The sequence below is a fragment of the Agelaius phoeniceus genome, chromosome 7 (genome assembly GCF_051311805.1).
Source record: "Agelaius phoeniceus isolate bAgePho1 chromosome 7, bAgePho1.hap1, whole genome shotgun sequence".
NCBI classification, from domain to species: domain Eukaryota; kingdom Metazoa; phylum Chordata; class Aves; order Passeriformes; family Icteridae; genus Agelaius; species Agelaius phoeniceus.
This window is the reverse complement of record NC_135271.1, coordinates 15,879,567-15,899,924: the sequence shown is the minus strand read 5'-3', so window position 1 is coordinate 15,899,924 and position 20,358 is coordinate 15,879,567. Positions and strand designations below refer to the sequence as shown.

The 20,358-nt window shown below is 40.6% G+C and overlaps 1 protein-coding gene across 2 annotated transcripts in view; it reads left to right on the top strand.

Moving 5' to 3' along the window:
- The window catches only part of SPAG16 (sperm associated antigen 16), a 373,146-nt gene that overhangs the window by 171,752 nt on the left and 181,036 nt on the right, over window positions 1–20,358 (top strand). For both annotated transcript variants that reach the window (XM_077181042.1, XM_054636654.2), the window contains one exon: window positions 3,189–3,332. In XM_077181042.1, the coding sequence (XP_077037157.1) occupies window positions 3,189–3,332 (144 nt within the window). The remainder of the gene's footprint in view (window positions 1–3,188; window positions 3,333–20,358) is intronic.

The following is a 20,358-nucleotide window of genomic DNA, read 5'->3' as shown; positions in this document are numbered from 1 at the left end:
CTATAGAAAACTGGAATTTGTCCTTGTTTCTGCCATAAAGAAACTGGGTGAGGCTGGATAAGTCACTTAGGAGCACTAAGCTAGTCATTAATTTTGCATTTTTCGTTTTCTCAGTGCCAAATTTTGAGACAATTTAGGTTAGGTTTCTAGTTCACATCCAAGCAGAGTCAGTTTTTGTGTGTGGAATGCCCAGTCCCTCTCCTCACCATGATGGAACCCACCTACCTGGGTAATACCTGAGGGTGTGCTGGGAGAACAGGCTGCTCATGGCACATTGGTTCCAGTGTTTCAGAAACCCTGGTGCCAGGAAATTTTCCTCCACGTGGATGTGAGCTCTGCCCTCGCTCAAGTTAGTGGCTGTATTAAACACCCAGCTGATGTGCCCCAGGCAGCTCTGGGTGCAGCACTTTTTGACCTGAAGGTTGATTTTTGTGTGATGTGGTCAAGTGTGGAACGCCCTGAGACTGCAAGTATTTTGCATCTGAAGAAACTGTATTTTTATTTATGGCTCAGTCAAAATAAATTAAAATAATCGATGATTGTTTTGAAAGCAAATTACTGGGAGTACTATACATCTACCATGGCAAGTGCTGAAGAGATGAGAATGTCTTATAATGCCAGAGTGAGTTGTGTAAACAAGGGTATTTATATACTCAACAGCAGCAAATCTCCCAGAGGGTTTTTTGTTGGGTTTGTTTTTTTTTTTTCTTGGCTGAGTCTCCACTGATCCCACTTTATCCCCAAGGAGGAGGAGGAGAAAACTAATGTTCCCATCACACATGTTCCATTATTGATTTCCATTGCAATCCACCCTAAGTCTTCTGTGCTGGAAATAATTAGACCCTGTGAACAGAGATGAAGCAAAAATCTATACAATGCTGGATTGCCAGAAATGAAGACAAGGGTGCCTAATTAATGCTGCATATAGAATGCCTTTTGGATGAATGGGCTTCCCTTTCTCAGAAGCAGCTCAACAGCAGTTGTGTCACAAATTTGCTGTTAATTAAATGGTGTTCACTGTGTGCCTGTAAAAATGGCATGGAGGAAGAAAAACATTGGACAGCAGCAGCATTTTGCAAAAGCTCTGCACTTTCAAGGGAAGACTGTGAAAAACAAATTTGCAGCCTTCGTACAGACAGTAAGATATTTTCTTCTGTATGAAATTCACTTTATGGGTTTTCCCAAAGCTCCACAGGAATGTCTGGTCATTGCAGAAATTTGGGCATTTCAGAAGCTGGACTGGAAGTGTGTTGGGAGGGTTGAGGGTAGGCAGAATGTTGCTGGCAGCTGAGGCAGGATGGATGAGAGCACAGCTGCAGCCTGGCCAGGGTGTAAGGGTTGTTCAGGAGGAGTCAGGGTCTAGAGGAAGGCACCAGGTAAAATTTTCTCTGCATGGAAGGTGACCTGAAGGTGATCTAAGGCTGTGTAATGCAGCTTGGAAACTGAGAAGGAAGATCTGTCGGAGGAATGTAAGAGAGCTGATGGAAAGGCTTCACAACAGCCCCCACTAAGAGCAGAAATATCTGGAGGGAAAAACTGGAGGGGATCTGAAGTGTCTGAAGCAGGTTAAGAGAAAAATGTCAGCTGTGTGCACATGCAGATAGCAGCAGTGGGGTTGTTGGTGCTTCACAGGTCTCTGTAGTAGAGGGATTCTGGGACAGCTCTTCTTGTCCTGTAATTTGCAGGCCACTGGTGCCTTCTCTCAGCCTTTAATTCTCTCCTTTTATCTCTGTTCCCCCCTTGCTCTTCTAGATATCTGCTGTGGCCAATCTGAATGATACAACTGCTCTCTGTGCATCTCTGGAGAATTTAAATAGCATCATTGCCTCCTTCTCTTTTTTCCTATAAATGCAGAGGAAGTTTATCCTCTTTAGGAGAAGATAGAAAGCATTTTTTTCGAAGAAACTGGAGGATGAGTAAATCCCAGGCTCCTCGCTCAAGCAGATGGATTCAACTGATGAGTCTGTAGGAATCTTCCTAGGCTGGGCATTAAACTGCAAGAAAAGATGTTTTCTGATGAAATTCTAGTTGACATAAATATATTTTTAGCAGGGATTTGATAGAGGGAATTATTTTTCCCACTATAGTAAATGCTGTGGTTCTGGTTTAGGAATTTTATGAAATAATTTGAGTGCAGGAGAAAGGTGCTAATAAAAAAGAGGTTTTTATGACATTGTGCCTTCTAAGTCCTGTCTTTTCTCCCCATTTGGGTTCTTAGCATTGTCTCTCTCCTCTCATTCTGCTTTAATAAGCTTTTTTCTCTCCGACCTGTCGGCCCCGATGCACAGCTGAAATAGGTGCACACACAGGTTGTGATTCTTCTCCCCATTACTGCAGTTTGAGTCTGAACTCCAGATTTAATCTGCCTAAATAAGCCACTCCTGGGAGTAAAATCAACTACTAGAACTTTTTGATGTTCAACAAATAGCAAGGCATTACAATGATTTAAATCAAATAACCAAATCCATATGAAATACACTTCTTGTTATCTGTCCAACAGATTGATTTTCTTCCCTGGATCCATTTTAAGCTGCACTGCAGTTGCTAAATCAAAAATAAACTGAGTTTTCAGTCTACGGGTGTGTTAAGTGTATGATTTCCATTACATCACAGCGTGCCACATATTAAAAATGAAAACATGGAACACATTTTGAGTACAGAATTGAAATGAATTTTCTGACCTAGTCCCAGTGAATGGGCTCTAAAGTGCTGGCAATGCCTGTAAGCTCCTGGACTGTAATTATCATTTGAGTTATTTCACAGTGGTAGGAGACTTTACACCTGTGGGCACAAGTGGGGACAGGCTGACATAGGTGCTTTTTGGAATTATTTTGGATAAGTGGGAATGTTAATGATGTCGGTGCAGCTTGTTACCTTCTTGCATGTTTGTTAAAACATAACCAAACAAAGTATTTTAAAGCATTGTTTGAGTGTTAAGTGGAACTTCAAGAGAGTGTGAAAACAATTCTGGTTTCACAGAAATCAGGCCTGTTCTTTTTTCTTCAGCAGCAGCAGCTCATCTCCACAGCATGTATTTTGAATTCTCACGAGCTTAGAAAGCATCACTGTTTGCTAGTCCATCCAGAATCCGACCCCTGGGGCTGTTGCCCTGAGTTAAATGGATCTCATGTGTTTCCCATGAAATGGAGCTGGTACAGAACATAACCTGCCTTTCTCTTCTCCTGCAGCTTGGCTTTACACCCCCGGAAGAACATCGTGCTGACAGGCGGCGATGACCACCTCTGGAAGACGTGGGGCTTTCCCGATGGGAACATCCTTCTGACAGGGGAGGGACACACGGATTGGCTCTCAGGCTGCTGCTTCAGGCCCAGGTCAGTGCCTCTCAGGATCTTGTGCTGGTAGCCATGACCCTGAGAAATGTTCAAAGTCTCTTTTCCCAGCCCGAGCACTTGAAGAATGAGTCGGAGCTCTTCAGTTCTCGCTCTCAATGTTGTTTATTGTGGCTTATCTATAAAAATTCTTTCTCCTGCCCTGTCCATCCAGTAGGACAGTTCCAGGCACTCTGCCTGCCCCCAGGGCAGTGTTATGTATTTATACTAAAAACTACATGTACAATGTTTACAATTACTTTCCAATATCTATCACCTATGTTAGACAGTGAGCTTCTACTCTAAACCAATCTGTAAGTGCCAACATCACAGAAGAAGATGGAGGCCGAGAAGGAGAAAGGCTGGACACACCCAGATTCCTCCATCTTGCCTCCTGAACCCCATACCAAAAACCCCAAAATCTACTTTTTCACCCCGTGAAAAATTTTCTATTATTCTATTATTCTATTATTCTATTATTCTATTATTCTATTATTACTATTCTATTTTCTATTATTCTATTATTCTATTATTCTACTTAAACTGTTGTGGCTTGCAGATCTTCATCTAAGGTTGGTAATTTGCTCCACGGGTCATAATCAAAACCACAGGTGTTTTGGGCTCCATGCCAGGGCTTCTGAGCCCCCTGGCAGGGGTCCTGGCCATTCTGGACAGCCAGAGGGATATCCTGGGTTCCCACAAGTGCCCACAGTCCCTGAACAGGCCCTGCTCTCTCCTGGAGCTCCTCCATCCACTGCCCTGCTTTGCTGCCTCTCTGTTCTCCGCCTGCACTCTGCTGAATTCCCAAACATGTAGATAGAATGTTCCTCTGCCTTTCACAGTGTTGACTTAAGACTGATTGCTTTTAGTATTTTGTACATCTTAAACTCTGTCCCTACAGCAGTGCATGTAACATGGAGTAATAAGCTTTTCAGGTCTTGCTGTATTCATTTTCTCCCTGTTCATGCACTATGGCAAACACAGTCCCATTATTAATAATACTGAAAAGTTGACTTCTTGTATTATGCATTATTTGTCATATGAGTAAGAATATTTGGGTTTACCTAGAGAATATGAGCTTTCCTGCCCTTTCATCTTATGGATTTGAAGCTGAATTAATAAATGAAGGTGAACATGGAAAATACAAATTAAATATTTAAGTTACAAGGGTCATGGAAACAGGGCAAACACGAAGTAGATTTTTTCATCTTTCTGTTGAAAAATAGGACACCATTTTACTCTCAAACTAAAATGCATTTGATAAGGCTGAGCTTCTATATGTTGAAATTATTTGCATCAGATTTGTGAGGCAGCATTTTAAATAGAGTTCTTTACTGTTAGAATAATAAAGGTCTGCCAGGCTATTCACCTGAGGCTTGGTTATAAAAGGAGCATTATTAAGCCTTCAACCTTGTATTTTCATTGTGTTTATTTTATTGAGCAATATTAGCTCTCTTCTTCACGAGGAGGAAATGTATCCTATTTAATTTCATGGTTCCTCCTGATTTCTGAGTTTGTAATGAGCTACCAAAGGCAGACATAGTCCTCTAAACACAAGAAAATCCCCTCCTTCTTTTCAAAACCTCAAGAAGCAGGAGTCACGCTTTCTGGGATGAATCAAACATGCACTTACTCTTCTCTTGCATCACTTTCTCCTAAGAAAAACCGGCTTTTTCTTAAGATGCTTGTGTTTTCACCATGTTCTCTTTCTCATGTGTATATCCTTAGAAATAATTACATTTAAAAGAAGTGGATAATATTTAACTTAAATAATTGCATGTAATACAGGAGGAGAGAAATGGAAGGCTCAGCTTCTTGTTTTAAGGTGGTAGGAAAATTTATCTATTGCTGCATGACCAATTTCAGAGTTTGTGAGTGCTGGACATGGTTTAAACTTGCAGCTAAACAGAATGCTACCTTTTCCTCTTACCTGTTGTGAATATAAAACTTGGCACAGGGGAAGAAAGGGAAATACAATTAGAAGAGCATGTTATCATTTATAAAGCTGCTGGCCATACTAATCAGATTTCGATAATGCATTGTTACCATGACACCCGCTGACTCAGAGACTCAGAACTATTTTCTCATTAGTCTTTGACCAGAATACAGTCCTTTCAATAGGCTTTCCTATTTCTCATTCAATTATTGAAATTAAAATGAGTTGAGGTACATCATTATTCTCTTGCAGTATAAATTGACTCCTGCTGAATGCTCTGGAGTGATTCAAAAGCAGTGCTGTTAAAATATTGTCTTCTGTTACTGCATAAAATACATAATGTGGCAGAATACATTTAATCATATTTTAATATTTTTAATTTTTTTTTTTTAGATAGGAGACTTTTATATATCTGTTTTTCTAAGAAGTAAAACTAATTAAGTAAAAATGAACAATTCTAATAGATTTTTTTTCTTTTTCTGGAATCAAATGTAGATATCTTCTAGTTTTGTTCCCAGTTTAAAGATTTGCAATGATGTTCACCCCAGAAGTGAAAAAAAAATATATTTTTGTGCCACTGGGCTATTAAATGGGGGGCCTGTGTAGAACTTCCATACTTCTCTAGTCTTTTCTGTTTGTCCTCTGTGAGATCACTTCTCCTCTGTGTTTCTTCTCTCTCTGTAAAATCAGGTTTAGGACAACCTCCACCTCTGGTGTGGGAAGTGTTCTGTGTGCAGGCACACGGGTCTGCTGGCAGATCACCTGCTACAGCATCCTGCACTAATAACCCAAAATCTCATGATTTGATGAGAGCTGTGATGGGCATTTCACTGCTGCTTTTGCACGTACAAGTGACTTAAAATCCCAGAAATCTGGGGGTTTATGTGCTCACAGAGTATTACTTGAGCAAGGGGCTTTCTCATGGTTGTCTCTGTGCCACTGCTGTATAAACAGGGGTAAAGCTGCCAGGTGGTTGGGAAGATCTAGAGACTTGAAGCTAAAGTGCTGTTGGGCTTATATCTCCTCAGTGTCTCCAAGAGCCTTGAGAGAACTTTCTCTAGCAAGTAGCAATAGCAAGGTAAAAGTGTGTTTTAGGCTCTGGATTAGAGAGATGAGGATTGTCTTTAGGAGCTTTCCCAGGACTGATGTGCCACACTGTCCTTAAGCATCATCACAGAGCATTGGGGGCAAAGAGTTGTTGGATGGAGGAGTCTCCCCCATCATGCCCCCACTGGCAGTGTGCTTCATTCCACAGTGATTTTATGCTGAAAACCACCTCTGTTTCACTTGTGATCAAAGCAGGGTGAGGTGACACTGTGCTGAGGCTCCAAGGCTGCCCCTGGGTCAGCACAAAGGGTCTGGGTGCCCCATGTGTTCTCCCTGCAGTGGCTCCCAGGACAGGGGATGAAGGGCAGCAGCCTGGCTTTGTGCATGTGAGGAGAGCAGAGCAGCTCCCTGCAGATCTGAGAGTAAAGCATTGCCTTAAGCTTTTAAAATAAAAGTAAAACTTCAAACAGCTCCTGTCATCTGCAGTGTGCAGCATCTGGGAGGAGGAAGGAGAACAGTGCTTCCTTCTTTGAAACTCAGGTGACACCTGGTCAAACTTCAAAAAAAACCAGTGTTTTTACTCTGGTCTGGCTGAACACTGCTTTGCAGATGAATTAGCTGTTTCAAGCTCCTGTTGCTGTTGAAAAATTTAATGTTTGTCAGTTTGGCCATTTCTAGATGTGAAGGAATGAGGGAATGAGAATGACTCCTGTCACAGTCACACACAGAGGTTTTGTGCTAGGAATCTGGAGAGCTGGGGAAGAGCTGTGTCGTGCACCTGTGTGTGCCAGGTGATTCAGATATTTGAAATAGCAAACAAAAATCTCCATCTTCTGCCAATTTCCAGGATAAGTTGAGGATGTTAATGCTGTACCTCTAAGGACTATACTCTAATTACACAAAGATATTTCATGACATGTACTAGATTTATTTATCTTTGTTACTAACCTTCCTGGCTGGCTAAAGAATCAAGCTCTGCAGGATAGCAGAAGTGTGTGTTAATGTCTGATAAAATCCCAGTGAACAGTATAATATTATATTCTTGCCCTGCATGTGGGCTGGTATAATATGTAATGTCCTTAATATATTCATAAATATTAATCAAGTCAACTCTTCTAAAATGTTTGTAGCCCTTTTAATGCAAATATTGTCTGGTTCTGTGGAATACAATGAATTTCTGAATTGAAGTACAAACTGTAGGTTCTGGAAGCTATTTAAAACTTGCATTGAAAGTTGTCAGATTGTCAACTTTGTCAACTCCTTTGTAATGTCCTGTTCTCCTAAGAAAGAAGCAGAGTTTCTGGTGTTCCTTGATTCCTGAGGAAAGAAATCAAAGCCATTATCAATTTATTATTATTATATAAAAATTGCCACTGCACTTACTTTTACCTGTGTGGATTTTCTGTAAGTCCTATTGCTGTTGGAAAACCTGGAGGCAGTTATTAATTAATAAAAACTAAAGAAAAGGTAGAATAAGGATGGTCATCCATCAAACATGCAAATAAAAGCATGTAATCTTTGATACCCTAGAAGAAGGTGCCAATGAGGGGAAGCAAGAGAAAGATGAGATAAAAATCCATGTTCTCCAGAGCAGAAGTATTGAGATATATCTGGGTGGTATTTCTCAAAGCTGGAGGAGCTGATGTTAGTCAGATGGAAACCTGTGCATGGATAGAGGAGAAACACAACCCTGTAGAGAGAGAATTAGCAGAACCTGTGGAGGGAATGCAACTCCAGGTGGGCTTGAATTCACTCAAGAAGCTTTTAGGGAAATTCTATAGCAGGCTTTGGGTAACTGAGCACTGTAATGGCCTCAAGACCAAGTCCAAAATGTTGCTGACAATCCAGGGTGGGGAAAAAGAACCAGGATAATGATAGTTGCTCAAAGTTTCCAAAAGCAATGTCTGATAAATACAAAATTATGTATGTAAGACTCTATCATAGTGGAAGTTATTTTCTCATCATAAAAAAATTCTCAGAAATTTTTTTATGAAATCCTCTTAAAAAGCAAATTCCTGAGCAGAATTGAAGTCAGAATAGACTTTGAAAGTGAAATTAATTCTTACTCAGCTAAGCCCCTAATTTTGTTTTCTTTACATTATTTTAATTTCTTTTTTTATCTTATCATTTGTGAAGAAGCTCTCCAGAGATGACTTTGTGTGGAAAAAGGAGAGACTGAAAAGCCCAGCAGAACAGTAATGGAGGAAGGGAGGGAGGGAGTGTGTGGAGAAAGCTCTGAGGAGTGATGGGAGGGAGGGCAGTCCAGAAAGGAGAGGCAGCTGGGTGTGATCCAGCCAGGCTCAGATGTTCTGAGGCAGCAGGCACAGGCTGACACTGCCCCTTGCTCACTGCATCTCACAGGACTCTGTGCTTGGAGGGAAGCACTGAGGAGCAAAAATCAGACTTGACAGCTCGGCAGGTCCAGGCACCGCTTGTGAATTTCTCAGTGGACATACCTTTGTAGTTTGGGAGCCCCAAGTGCTTTGATTATCAAGGTGAATTACAAGGTGTGCTGCTTTATTCATCCCCACCTGTGCTGCTCAGGAGTGTCCCAGTCCTGGGAGCTGCTGATGCATCAATCCACACCAATCTTCTTGACTATCATAATATCCTCAGCTATCAGTGTGTGCTGAGAAACATCTGCAGGGTATGAAGAGAGTCACACAAAATCTGGTACTAAAAAGAAATGACTGCTTTCTTAGTTACAAATTGCAAATAATATCTTTTAAATAGCTAAGATGGTACAGGGCCCACAAAGGCTCAGCAAATGAAAAGCACTTGATGACATACAGGGAGGAGTAGCTTCTTAAGTCACAGTAGCAAGATAATTTAAAACATTCCACCAACATCAAATATATTTCTCCTTGTACTTGAATAATTCCTGATGCCATTCTTCGATTCATTTTTATTTCTACGAAAAGAAGCAGGAATTATGTCTTATGCCATTTTGTTTAATGTTCTGGCTTCCAAGATTTGATGGTGTAGTTATTTGGTGGAACTAGGGGGACTTACAGAACAGACAGTCACTGCTGAAGTTATGATTCCACGATCTACAGGATGTTGCTACAATCTAATGTCTGTTTGTTTTAGTGAAATGCAGCAGTATTTGTCTGCATGGAAACTGTAATTTAGTATTAAGCAGTGGGATTTGACTATGCTATTGCAGGCTCTCTCTTAGAAGAGACCTTTACATATTCTTTTGGGGTCTGCAAAAAATCTATCCCCAGGAAAAAATTAATTAAGAGAGGTTTGGAGCCAGTGATTTTAAAGCGTTCATTTTTATCACCCTTCCTTCAGAGGCACTGCCCAGGCTGGGCCAGCAGTCACACCAAGATGACATGTAAGCCAGCAGAACCAAAAGGAGCTCCTGGAGATATTGAAACAAGAACAGGCTGGAAATTCAGCTTCATCAGGGACCATTTCAAGCCCTGTTATGGAATAGTTTCAGCAGTGATGTGCTCAGGCACCCTCCTGTTTGTCGTGCTCCACATTGCTTTTCCAGTGGGGTTAAGAGTAGTGTGTGCTTCTGTGGGATTACTGCCCAATCCCACAACATTTCCACAATCCCTGGACCTCACAGATAATTGCCTGGGCAGGCACTGTGTGGCTCTGCAATGCACTTCCAGCTGCTCAGGTCCTTCTAGAGGGGTTGAGTTCTGAGCACGAGCTGCCCAAGTGGGCAGGAGATGTGCAGCACATCCCAGGGATAGGTTCTGTTTGCACTCTCAGGGAACTGCTGGATTCATTATGGACAACACAGAAACCTTGCAAGTGGTTTCATGAGCAGAGTTCAGATTAAAGGGTTCCATTAATTGCACCTTTTAGCTGGAGAGCGAGGAACTGAAGCAAGGCAGAACTGGCCCTGGTGGGAGAAGGCTGCTCAGGAGCTGCTGCGCACACCTGGGAGCCAGGGAGGAGGAAGAGGAGGAGGAAGGGTGTCACCTTCATCCTCCTGCCTGGCCACTGAGCCAGCCAGAGCAACAGTCCTCCAAGGGAAGAGATTTGGAGATTACTGGTAATAAAAGGTCCATGGACAGTGAGCTGCAGAACTCCTTCTCTGCTGGCTTTGGAGTTGTAAATGCTGAGTTTCACACTATACATTAAGCAAGGCTGAGACTTGAAAGCCACCAACTCCCCTCTAAGCATTAAGTTAAAAAAGATTTGTAAGACTCAGGTTAATCACAAAGGTCTCTGTTGGCTATCAGTGGAATAGAATTTTTTTGATTTGTGCTTTGAAATAGTCTTTAAAACCTCATTCAGGTCTCACTGCAGAAACAGATGGGTTTTATTTATCCTTTTACTACTATTGATAGCTATGAAAGAAACATGAGATAGTCTGTATGTTCTACTTAGGACTTTTGAACATTTATTTAATGAAAAGGCATAATGATTTAATTTTTTAGAGGATGTTGAATTCCTGCATAGTTCAATAAAGCCTTTAGTTACCAGATTACATATTAAATTTGCCAGTGGTAAGAAACTTCTTTTGAGTGGCACGATTAATTTTCAGTCATCTAACTGGCTTTATGTAACACATCATATTTAGCAGTCAAGACATCTGTTAAAGTGCTTTATCAAACTGAGCTAATACAGGAGTCAGAAGAAAAAAAGTTGTATTCATTTATTCTGCAAGGAAAAAAAACTATTTCAGAAGTCTTTTATTCAGTTCCCCAGAGTACAGTATTCACTGTGTGCTTGGTGTTTTCAAGTATAGCAAAATTTTAATTTCAAAAGTAGCTTTATTTATTTCAAAATCTTTGATAAGCTTCATACTTTTTGTACAAGGAAACAGTTTCAACATAACATCATTCTCTCTCAAGCTTACAAAGCCTGCTATTTTTACCTCACAAACATGTGTGGGTGGGCATTAGATTTCCTTTGGGATTCTCAATCTCATTATTTTTATCAATAAAAAGCCTCTGCTGGACAAAGGAATAAATCACATATAAATGAAATATGAGAGATTACATGAGAAGCTCAGCTTTTGCTTAGTCTAATCCAATATTTTTGGCCAAACGTCTCAATGTCAAAGGCTTTATAAGTATTCTACAGGATCAGTCTGGCAAAGAGAAATCAATAACCAGGTAATGGATTTGATTAAAATTTTTCCCCTTCCACCCACTCCCAAAAGCCAAATATTTCTACCCATACTAATCTCTTCTGGCACGTGGCACTGTTGGTTATTCTCTGTGGGGTTTTGAGATGTAAATATATACATAAAGTATGTTTTCATTTCAAAGAGCTCTGTTAACTATTGGTGAGTATCTATTTCAAGAAAAAACTGAATCTCATTTGTATCTCATTTTTATTTTCTTTAGAGAGCTCAGTTCTGCAATGCCCTTTTGGAAAACATGGACTGATAACAATTGTAACTTTGCTACAGATTTAGATCCTGATTTGTTGTTCAGTAGTTGGCTTTTTTCTGAGGAGAATTTCCTCACACAAGCTGGGGTTCCCAGGAGATGTCCAGACTTCTGGAGATTTTCTTTGTTGCCAAATCCTCAGTTGCCTGCTTTGCCCCAGTGCCTCTCATCTTGTGTCTCTGAGGTGGTTGTAGTGGCAGCCCACGAGCCATCTGCAAGGTTTGCCTTCAGAAGCATTCATAATTAGGCCATTAATGTTCTCCAAGGATGTTACCTCTGCTTTACAGAAGTAGTTTTCCCCATCAATAAAAAGACCAAAGAATATCCTTATTGCATGGAACCTGGAGAGCCTTTCATTATATTGATTTTAGAAAGCAAACAGTGTGCAGTTCCATAATGTGGTTACTGAATAGGCTTCACTTTTTCATCCATGAAATACTACCTTTGGCTTGTATTTCTTATACAAGGAATGGAAATACTGACCACTCCAAGGTAGTGATTCACTAATAATATCTCCATTACAATAACTCAGTGAGTGGCAGGAGAGAGAAGTGCTGAGGACAGCTGGAGACAGGAGAAGGAGGAAAGGTTTGGCAGAAGCAGCACTCCTCCCACTGAGCAATTCAGCTGTATATTTGAAATAACTACAGGAAGATAACCCATTGTCATAAATGCTGCCCTTTGCTGAAAGCACTCTGCAGTTGCTTTCACAGGTGGTTTCAACACACTGAACTTCAACACCAGTGATTGAATCCTCTTGATAAACTAATGTTATTTCTGCTGATGAATTTGCAGCCCCTCCATCACAGATGCAGAACATCTCTGTAAAGGCTCTTTAGCAAAGCCTCAATCTTCATACCCACAATGTGTGACCTTGGATGCCTTAGAAATCCTCATGGGGATAGAAAGTTAGCTAGTCTTTGTGTAGTATTATTTAATTTCTTATTTAATCACCTTATCTTCACCCTCTATCACTTAGATGTTATGCTTGCCCATAAGGTAATAGTTTTCAAATGTTCTGAATGCTTACTTTACACAGAAATTGTGTTATTTTGCTTTAGTGATGACCTCATGTGCTACATTCTGCCATTATCTGAATTTTGGACCTGAAAACAGACATATTTAATTTGGGGGGCTTTAAAACAATCTGATATTAGGTTGAAAAGATACTGTGATTATGGATTTCACAAAACAGGTGTCAAGTTTAATCTTTCTCTTTCAGAAAAACTTTATTTAGTTATTAAGAATCACCATTTTGATGTAATTGTTTTGACTTAGAAATTGCAAGGAAACTTTCTGATCAGCTGTGAGGTAATTAGATTTGGTGTTTACTTGAAAGCAAGAAAGTAATTTCTATATGATAACCACTCTGATAGATAAAGGGTGGAGGAATAGGCAGTTGAAATCTCTTTATAGAGTATCAATAAAATGGGATATTTCTAAACCTATTAGTTCAGCTTCATTGAAGCCACGAGTGTGTTCTCTGAAAGTTTTGCAGAAATTTGCCTGCTTTTCAAGGAGCTCTTGGTTTCTTTTTCTGTACATCTGTCTGATTTTCAGTTCCTGCAGCTCTTGCTGCCTATGAGTCACCAGAAGCAGTTCAGTTTTGCTGATGATTTATTTAGGCTGTGAGGAAAAAACTGTTGTTCACTTTGGTGGTTCAGATTTTGAGTAGTTCAGGTTTTCTTCTGGCTTCATCAGCATTTTGTGCTGGGGAGCTGGAGCTGCAGAGGGAGCTGCCATCTCACTGGGGCTGGGGAGTCTCAGTTCACTGCTCTGATCCTGGACATGTTGCTCTGACTCTCTTCAGTTGTTATACACGTCAAAACATCTCTGTTAATAGAATCTCTTGTGTTATGTTTCTCTGAGTGCAATTATAATCTTGATGCCTTTAACATCCTCGGTTCATTATTGCTTTCTTCTGTGCAATAAAGGCAATTGTATTTTCCCTCAGGTCTGCTGCAAGGGTTCTAGTGGAGTGGCTAAGGAGATATCTGTGTTTGTTATATTGTTAAAATGAGCCTTTCCTAAAGTGCAGCTGTTAAAATAACAAACATTAGTGTTAGAGTTGACTAGAGAATGGCAATTCAATTGAGGCAATATCTAAGATATTTGAATTGGAAATAGCCCCCAAATATTTAGAATGTTTACAAGATCTTGTCTGGAGCACAAACTCCAGGTATGAATTGCACAGTCATTCATTGTGTTTCTGTGCTTCCCCTCAAGCTGTGTGGCTGCAGTAATTTGGGGAATTCCAGGTACAAAACAGTTGCAGTAGCACAGGAAGCACAAGAAGTTGCCCAGCTGGGAATGAGCATCAGGACTTGTTTGACTGCTGAGGAACTTGGATGTGGAACCAAGTTCTTATTTTATTGTAATTACTGCCTTTTTGTCTGGGTAGTGTGTATATAAAACAAATGGGGATCAGAGGGAGAAGGCCACAGTGTTTATGTCTGTGGTTTAGATTACCTGTGTTGTTGTGTTTGAAGGGATTTCTGCTGTCCCTCTCTTGAGCAGTCAGTGTTTAGGCTGCATGGCCTCGTGGATGAAAGCTCAGTTTTCATGCAAAGCATCAGGACTTGTTTGACTGCTGAGGGATGTGGATGTGGAACCACATTCTTATTTTGTGATAATTACTGCTTTTGTGTCTGAGTAGTGTCTATATAAAACAGTTGGGGATCAGAGGGAGAGGGGCACAGTGTTTGTGTCTATGGTTTAGATTACCTGTGAGAGTTGTGTTTGAAGGGATTTCTGCTGTCCCTCTCTTGAGCAGTCAGTGTTTAGGCTGCATGGCCTCGTGGATGAAAGCTCAGTGTTCATGCAAAGCCTTTCAGAGGAAGGGTGGACATTTATATTCACTTTGCTATTCTGCTTTCTCGTGTATCAGCCCAGGATTCATTCTGCTCATGTTCAACATTTCCATTCCTCCTCCACTCTTGCAGTTAGATTTTTATTGATCACTGTCTCCATTAACTCACTCTCCATCCTCAAGCTGTGTCCCTGTATCCCCAGGGCATGGCTCAGTGAGATCATCACCTGCCCCAAGTACAAACACTGGGCTCATGCACTGTCCTGTGTGTTTTCTTGGCCTTCACTGCCAGGATCATTACACAGAGTGAGTTAAATATCCTTCCAGGGGCCTGGGAATGTTCAAATCCCAGTGCAGAACTTTCCACCAGCTGCAAAATCTCTGTGCACTCACTGAACTCTCTCTGCATATGAATATGCAGCTTAAAAATGATGCTTTGTACAAACATGCAAATGGGATTAATGACTGTCGTTCATTACTGGCTATTGATTGTGATTAGACATCCCTGGACCACCACTGGGGGATGATAATGGATTTAAAATGACTGGGCTACAACTTTGCATTTCAGAGGAACTGAGACACAGGATTATCGCTGTTAATATAGGTCATAAATCTGTTCTGTGCATGGAATTCGTGTATCTGAACTCCTTCCAAACTACATTTTTCCCTACTTCAACAGCCCTTCATTACAGTTTGAGGATTTGGAGTCATTCCAGTGGAGGAAAAATGACCAAGCTGGATGGGATGGGTGTTGAGATGAAGTATCACACTGTAATGGCTCACTGTTTAATGTATGTCATGGATATTGATTGGTACTATGCATGATTTTATGTGGACTAAATACATTATTTTTAAAATTTAACAGTGTACAGAAAGACTTTAACTTACACTGGATTGTTTGAGAGAAAGCGTTGGAATGGTACAGAATAGATCTCATTTCTGGAAAATGTGGTAGTTTTGCAATGTTTACTCATTAGATTTGATTTCAGGTAAAATAGTTATTTCTCGTGAAGTTAATGGAGGAAAATTTACTTGGCAGTAGGCTACAGGAAAGTGGCACAACTGGACCCAGGAACACTGTTTGCTTTCAGCATAAGAGGGCCTCATATTTGTTGCAGATACCACTGGCCAGGCTCCCACGAGCTCCCTGCTTCCAGCTGGAGGCCAGGATTCTCCCACCCCTTGTTAAATAGGTGTCTGATTTTGCTGTGGGCTGCTAGATGTGCATTGGCAGGAAGCTTTTAAAAAAAGCATCTTTTTTTAATGATAAATAATTGTAAAAAGGGAATTCATTGCTTTCTAATTTTTGCCCAGAGCCCTGCATTGTGTAGTGCCTGCTGTCTTGCTGACACATATTTTGCTACATCTAATCTCCAAGTATTGTAACTAGTTTATCTTTCCTCTTTTTATTTTTATTCCTTACCTGGTGTGCCTCCCAAGCCTCCTAAAAGCCATTTTTCCACATACTAAAAGCTGCCTTCTACAAGGCACCTAATTTATTTTATAACCACCTCTAATTCCATTATATTGCATGGCAGATAAGCCATTTTCATACATCAAAGAGTCTAGCCTGCAGTAAATGGTAAATATGTTTTGGGGAATACCAAGCTCAGCTACTGGATTTGAATGGGGCAGGCCTGAGTGCTGTCTGTGTGGTTTGTAACCTGCATTGGAGCAATCTGGAATTACCAAATTATTGTAACAAAAAGTCATGTTAAAAAAAATTATTAAAAAACATCATCATTATCCTGAATGTAGAACTATAGGCTGTGTTTAGAGTGGGCCAGCACTTGGGAAAAAAGGGGTACTTGGGCACAGGAAGATGTGCAGGTAAGAGCAGTGGGAAAGGCCTCAGGTGAAACAGGATTGCTCACACAGCAGCTTCTGGTACCAGTACTCAGGTCAGAAAGGAAAGATGGTTTTAAGTATGGAGGACTTGCTAAGTTGAAACTTGTTAATAAATGGCTTGAATTTGTTACCTTGGAGTTCACCCATCCCATACCAGGACTCTTTCTGGTAGTTAGGAGCACGTTGTATTTAAATGTTTGCAGATGGGAACCTGTCACTCTTGAAGTGGAAGTAGCCTCAAGGAAGTTTTCATGGGGAAGGTGAACTTCATTAAACCAGAAGTTTGCTGCTTGTGTGATGCCTAGTCCTGGGGTCAGTCTATCCAGAAGCAGTTTGGTGCCAATACCTTGCTTTCCTGTTTGCCCTTGCTGTCACAGCCAGCTGCCAGCCAGAGAGCACGAGGGGAAACACTTCTCCTGGCACAGGTCAGTGTATGAGCAGGAAATAGCCCAGAAAGATCTCCCAATTAGGTAATGTGGAGTGAAAAATTGCCTCAAGTTTTGCACTTGGCGTGCTGCACATTGATTCTGAGGATTTCCAGCCAATAGCCTTATGGCAAAGGATTTTGCAGAATGGTTGTGTTTTCCTTCCCCTACAAAAAGCCATGTGTCCATGTGCCATCCACCATCTGCTGGTTACTGCCCTAAAAGCCTTTGGAAGGCTTTCCTCGGCTTGTAAAATGTCAGTTTATAATTGATTTTGTATTTTTGAAATTAATTTTTTTTCCTCCTCACCTGCGATGATGAATGAGAAAAGGTATTTTTGTATTTCTGCTGCTGAGTATTCTAGCTTTCACCTTCTGTAAAAACGACATTTCATATCTATTTATAAAGTGAGTAAAATTTGGTTTAAGATTATTCTGAAGGATGAAACATATTACAATTACTACATAAAATGTTTCTTAGACACATAGACCACCAGGATAATTAAAGCAACACCCAAAATGAACTACAGATCCAAAAAATCCCAAGGGGTTCTTAATAAGAAGTGTCACTGTAAATAATTAATGAGTCTCAGAACTCCGGCAACAAAAAAAGTGAACTATATCTGAAGTCTGTTTCAAGGTCACAAAATCTTAGAAACAAAATCTTTGCTGCTGAGTGTTTTGTTCAAACACAGACTAAGAACATAAGGATGGCTCTCCATGCCAGAATTTTCTGGACCATCATCCAGTTCCCAGCAGTGAGTACCAGGGCATGCCTCAGAATGGCTAAGAATAGGAAAGGCATTGGTGAGGTTTGGTCTTAGTACTCCCCTGGACTCCACTTCTTATTTCAAAGTACTTTGAGCCAGATGCTGTTTCCATGTAATCCCTGGTGAATTCCTCTTCCAAGTCTTTGTCCCATCTTCCTTTGGACCCGCAGAGAGTTGGATCCACATCATCCTTTTTAGAGGAACTGTGCAAGCATCCTGCTTGGTGAGGCAGAAAATCACCCATTGTCTTTTCAATCATTTTAATGGGAACTTCTTAAATTGTAAATTGACTCCAACATTTTTTCAATTCAGCCCAATTTCTACCTTCTCTGGTGAGAAGAAAATGCAGGGCAGTGACAAAGTAGGAGAATAAAGAAGAGTTGCAATGACTGCAGAGCTGATGTTTGGCATTTCCATCCCTTACGTTGTTTTCAGCACCAACAGGAAAATAGAGTTTTTAAATACAGCTGTTGTAACCAAAGGTGGGACTCCATTAGTAAATGTCTACTTTCCTAAGTGTAGTTGTCTGGATTCCTGGTTTTAACCTTGTTTCCAAGTAAATTAGGTTTACAAGGATGTATTTCCCCCAGCCACCTTGAACATGTTCCTTATGCTCTCTTCCACTCTCTCTGGTAACTTTTAACTCGCAGGGTAAGTCTGGCCAAAATTGGAAAACAGAACTCTAAAGGATCAATCAATTCTTGATATATTTATTTAATCCACAGCTACGATGATGAAGGAAGTGGGCAAAAGATGCTCCCATAGGCACTCAGTGTTGATTAGTTCTGTTCTTCATGGAATAACTTTTTTCCCTAGGCATTTTCTTTCTTTATATTTCCTCTTTGACCTAGCAAAAAATGTCACCAAAATTCAAGTAAACTTTAGCAGTATTTGCAGTTCTTCCCTTGTACTTTACTGTGCCTACTGTCAACCTTGCTGATATTGCAAATAACATAGGGGCTTTTAGAATTTTGCTTTTGAATAATTGCATGAACAGAGGTAAATAAGAGATGTATTTTTTCCAATTAACTGGTTGGATATTGATTTTGAAGTGTTTTTCAATGTCATGGTGAAAGACCCTTACCCCTGTAACATTTTGGACTATGTGTTTAAGATTTGCTGTTGTGTTGCTGATGCTTGTGATGCCCTGTGCAGGCTGACCTGGAGCAGAGGCTGGACAGAGTTAAAGAATAAAGCAGGGATTTATTAAAAGGCCTCAATGGATCCACCTTGGGCAGCACAAGAGCCCAGCCAGGGCTACACCCAAGATGAACCAAAATGGTCACAAAATGGACAACTGGTTACAGGGTCTCTCACTTTTATAAGTTCTGGTCCATTTGCATATTGGAGTTAATTGTCCAGTTATAGCTCCAGCCCATGCAGTCCCATCCTTCTTGTTTTTCTCTCTTCAGTCCATGCTGTTTGTGCTCTTGGGCCTGAAATTTGGATCATTTGTCCTTGGTCCCCAGCTAGAGAAGGAATTGTTTTGTCTCCTTACTCGGTGAAGAGAGCTCACCATGCCCTAATATGAAGCTCAGAGTTACACACTAAAGCAGCTCAGAATCTGAAAAATATAAAAGCTAAAACCTGAGGCATCACTTGCATTGCTTAAGCTCCAGTCAGATGCTGCCTCTTGCTGCAGCTTTTTTAAGACAAAAAACTTGAACCCAGGTTAGGTTTGACTTGGTTTTGCTTTGAGAACTGTTGTTGGCCACAGGGTCTTGAGAGGAAACATGAGCAATATCCTGGAGCAGTCCCTTGTCCAGAACTATTTGAAGCAGGAGCAGTGTTTGCACTTTGGCTGTTGATGTTAGGAGTGACACATTTCCAGGGGAGTGCTGTTGGTGTAGCTGTTGCCATCACCTGAGTGGCACTCCACAGAGGCACTCAGCCTCATTAAATGCTGCAAAGTGACTCTGTGCCAAAGGCTCATGTTGTTGCTGAATAGGAGTCTTAATTATTAATGTGTCTACAACTTGGGAAGTGTTAATGGAAAGGTGTCTTTGTAGAGAGAGCAGTGAATCTGGAAGGAGCAGGAATGTGTAATGAAAGGAAATGTGTGTGTGTGTTTAGAATATATGGGGAGGAAAGATTTAAGGTTTGAGAAGTTAATGTTCCATCCCTTTTTGTGGAAGGTGGAATTAATGTTTCCAAAGTTTTTTCCACTCTAATTGTTTCTGGAAGAGCAAGTTTACAGTACCAGTTAGGAATGCCAGAAATCAGCTGAAAGGTAGGACTTTATGTACATGTCATGTTTTTAAAAATGGTCAATCCATGGAGGCAAGACAGGGGTTATGGGTGCCATGGGCTCTCCATTGCCTAGAATTTTGGAAAGATTCTTCTACACAAATACTTTATTCAATACAGGCATCTTTCATCCATATAGTCCTTTGGTCTGCTATAAAGTACAAACAGAAAACCCCCAAAACCAAGCCACACAATACCATACAAACCTAACTGTTTGGGATCCACAGAGCACTATGCACAAAGGTGCTGCTTCTTTACAAAAACACCACATTTCTGACAGCTGGCAATGTTATTTGCATAAATGTGAATGTGTTTGAAGTGACAGAACAAGATAGGATTTACCTTTTTCTTGTCTCCTAATATCTTGCCTAGTTCTTTGATGTATTTGTTAAAAAACAAAGTGTTTTATTCTCCTCTGAGTTAGATATATGCACAGTGCGCAGGATTGTTTTGAGCTTTCCCTGTTAGTGATCAGTCTGAAATTCAAATGGAGTTTATGTATTGCTGCTGAGAATTAAGGCTGAGGTCATATTTTCATATGTTTTAATATCAAAATCAGCATCCTTTTTTTTTTTGAAAATCAGT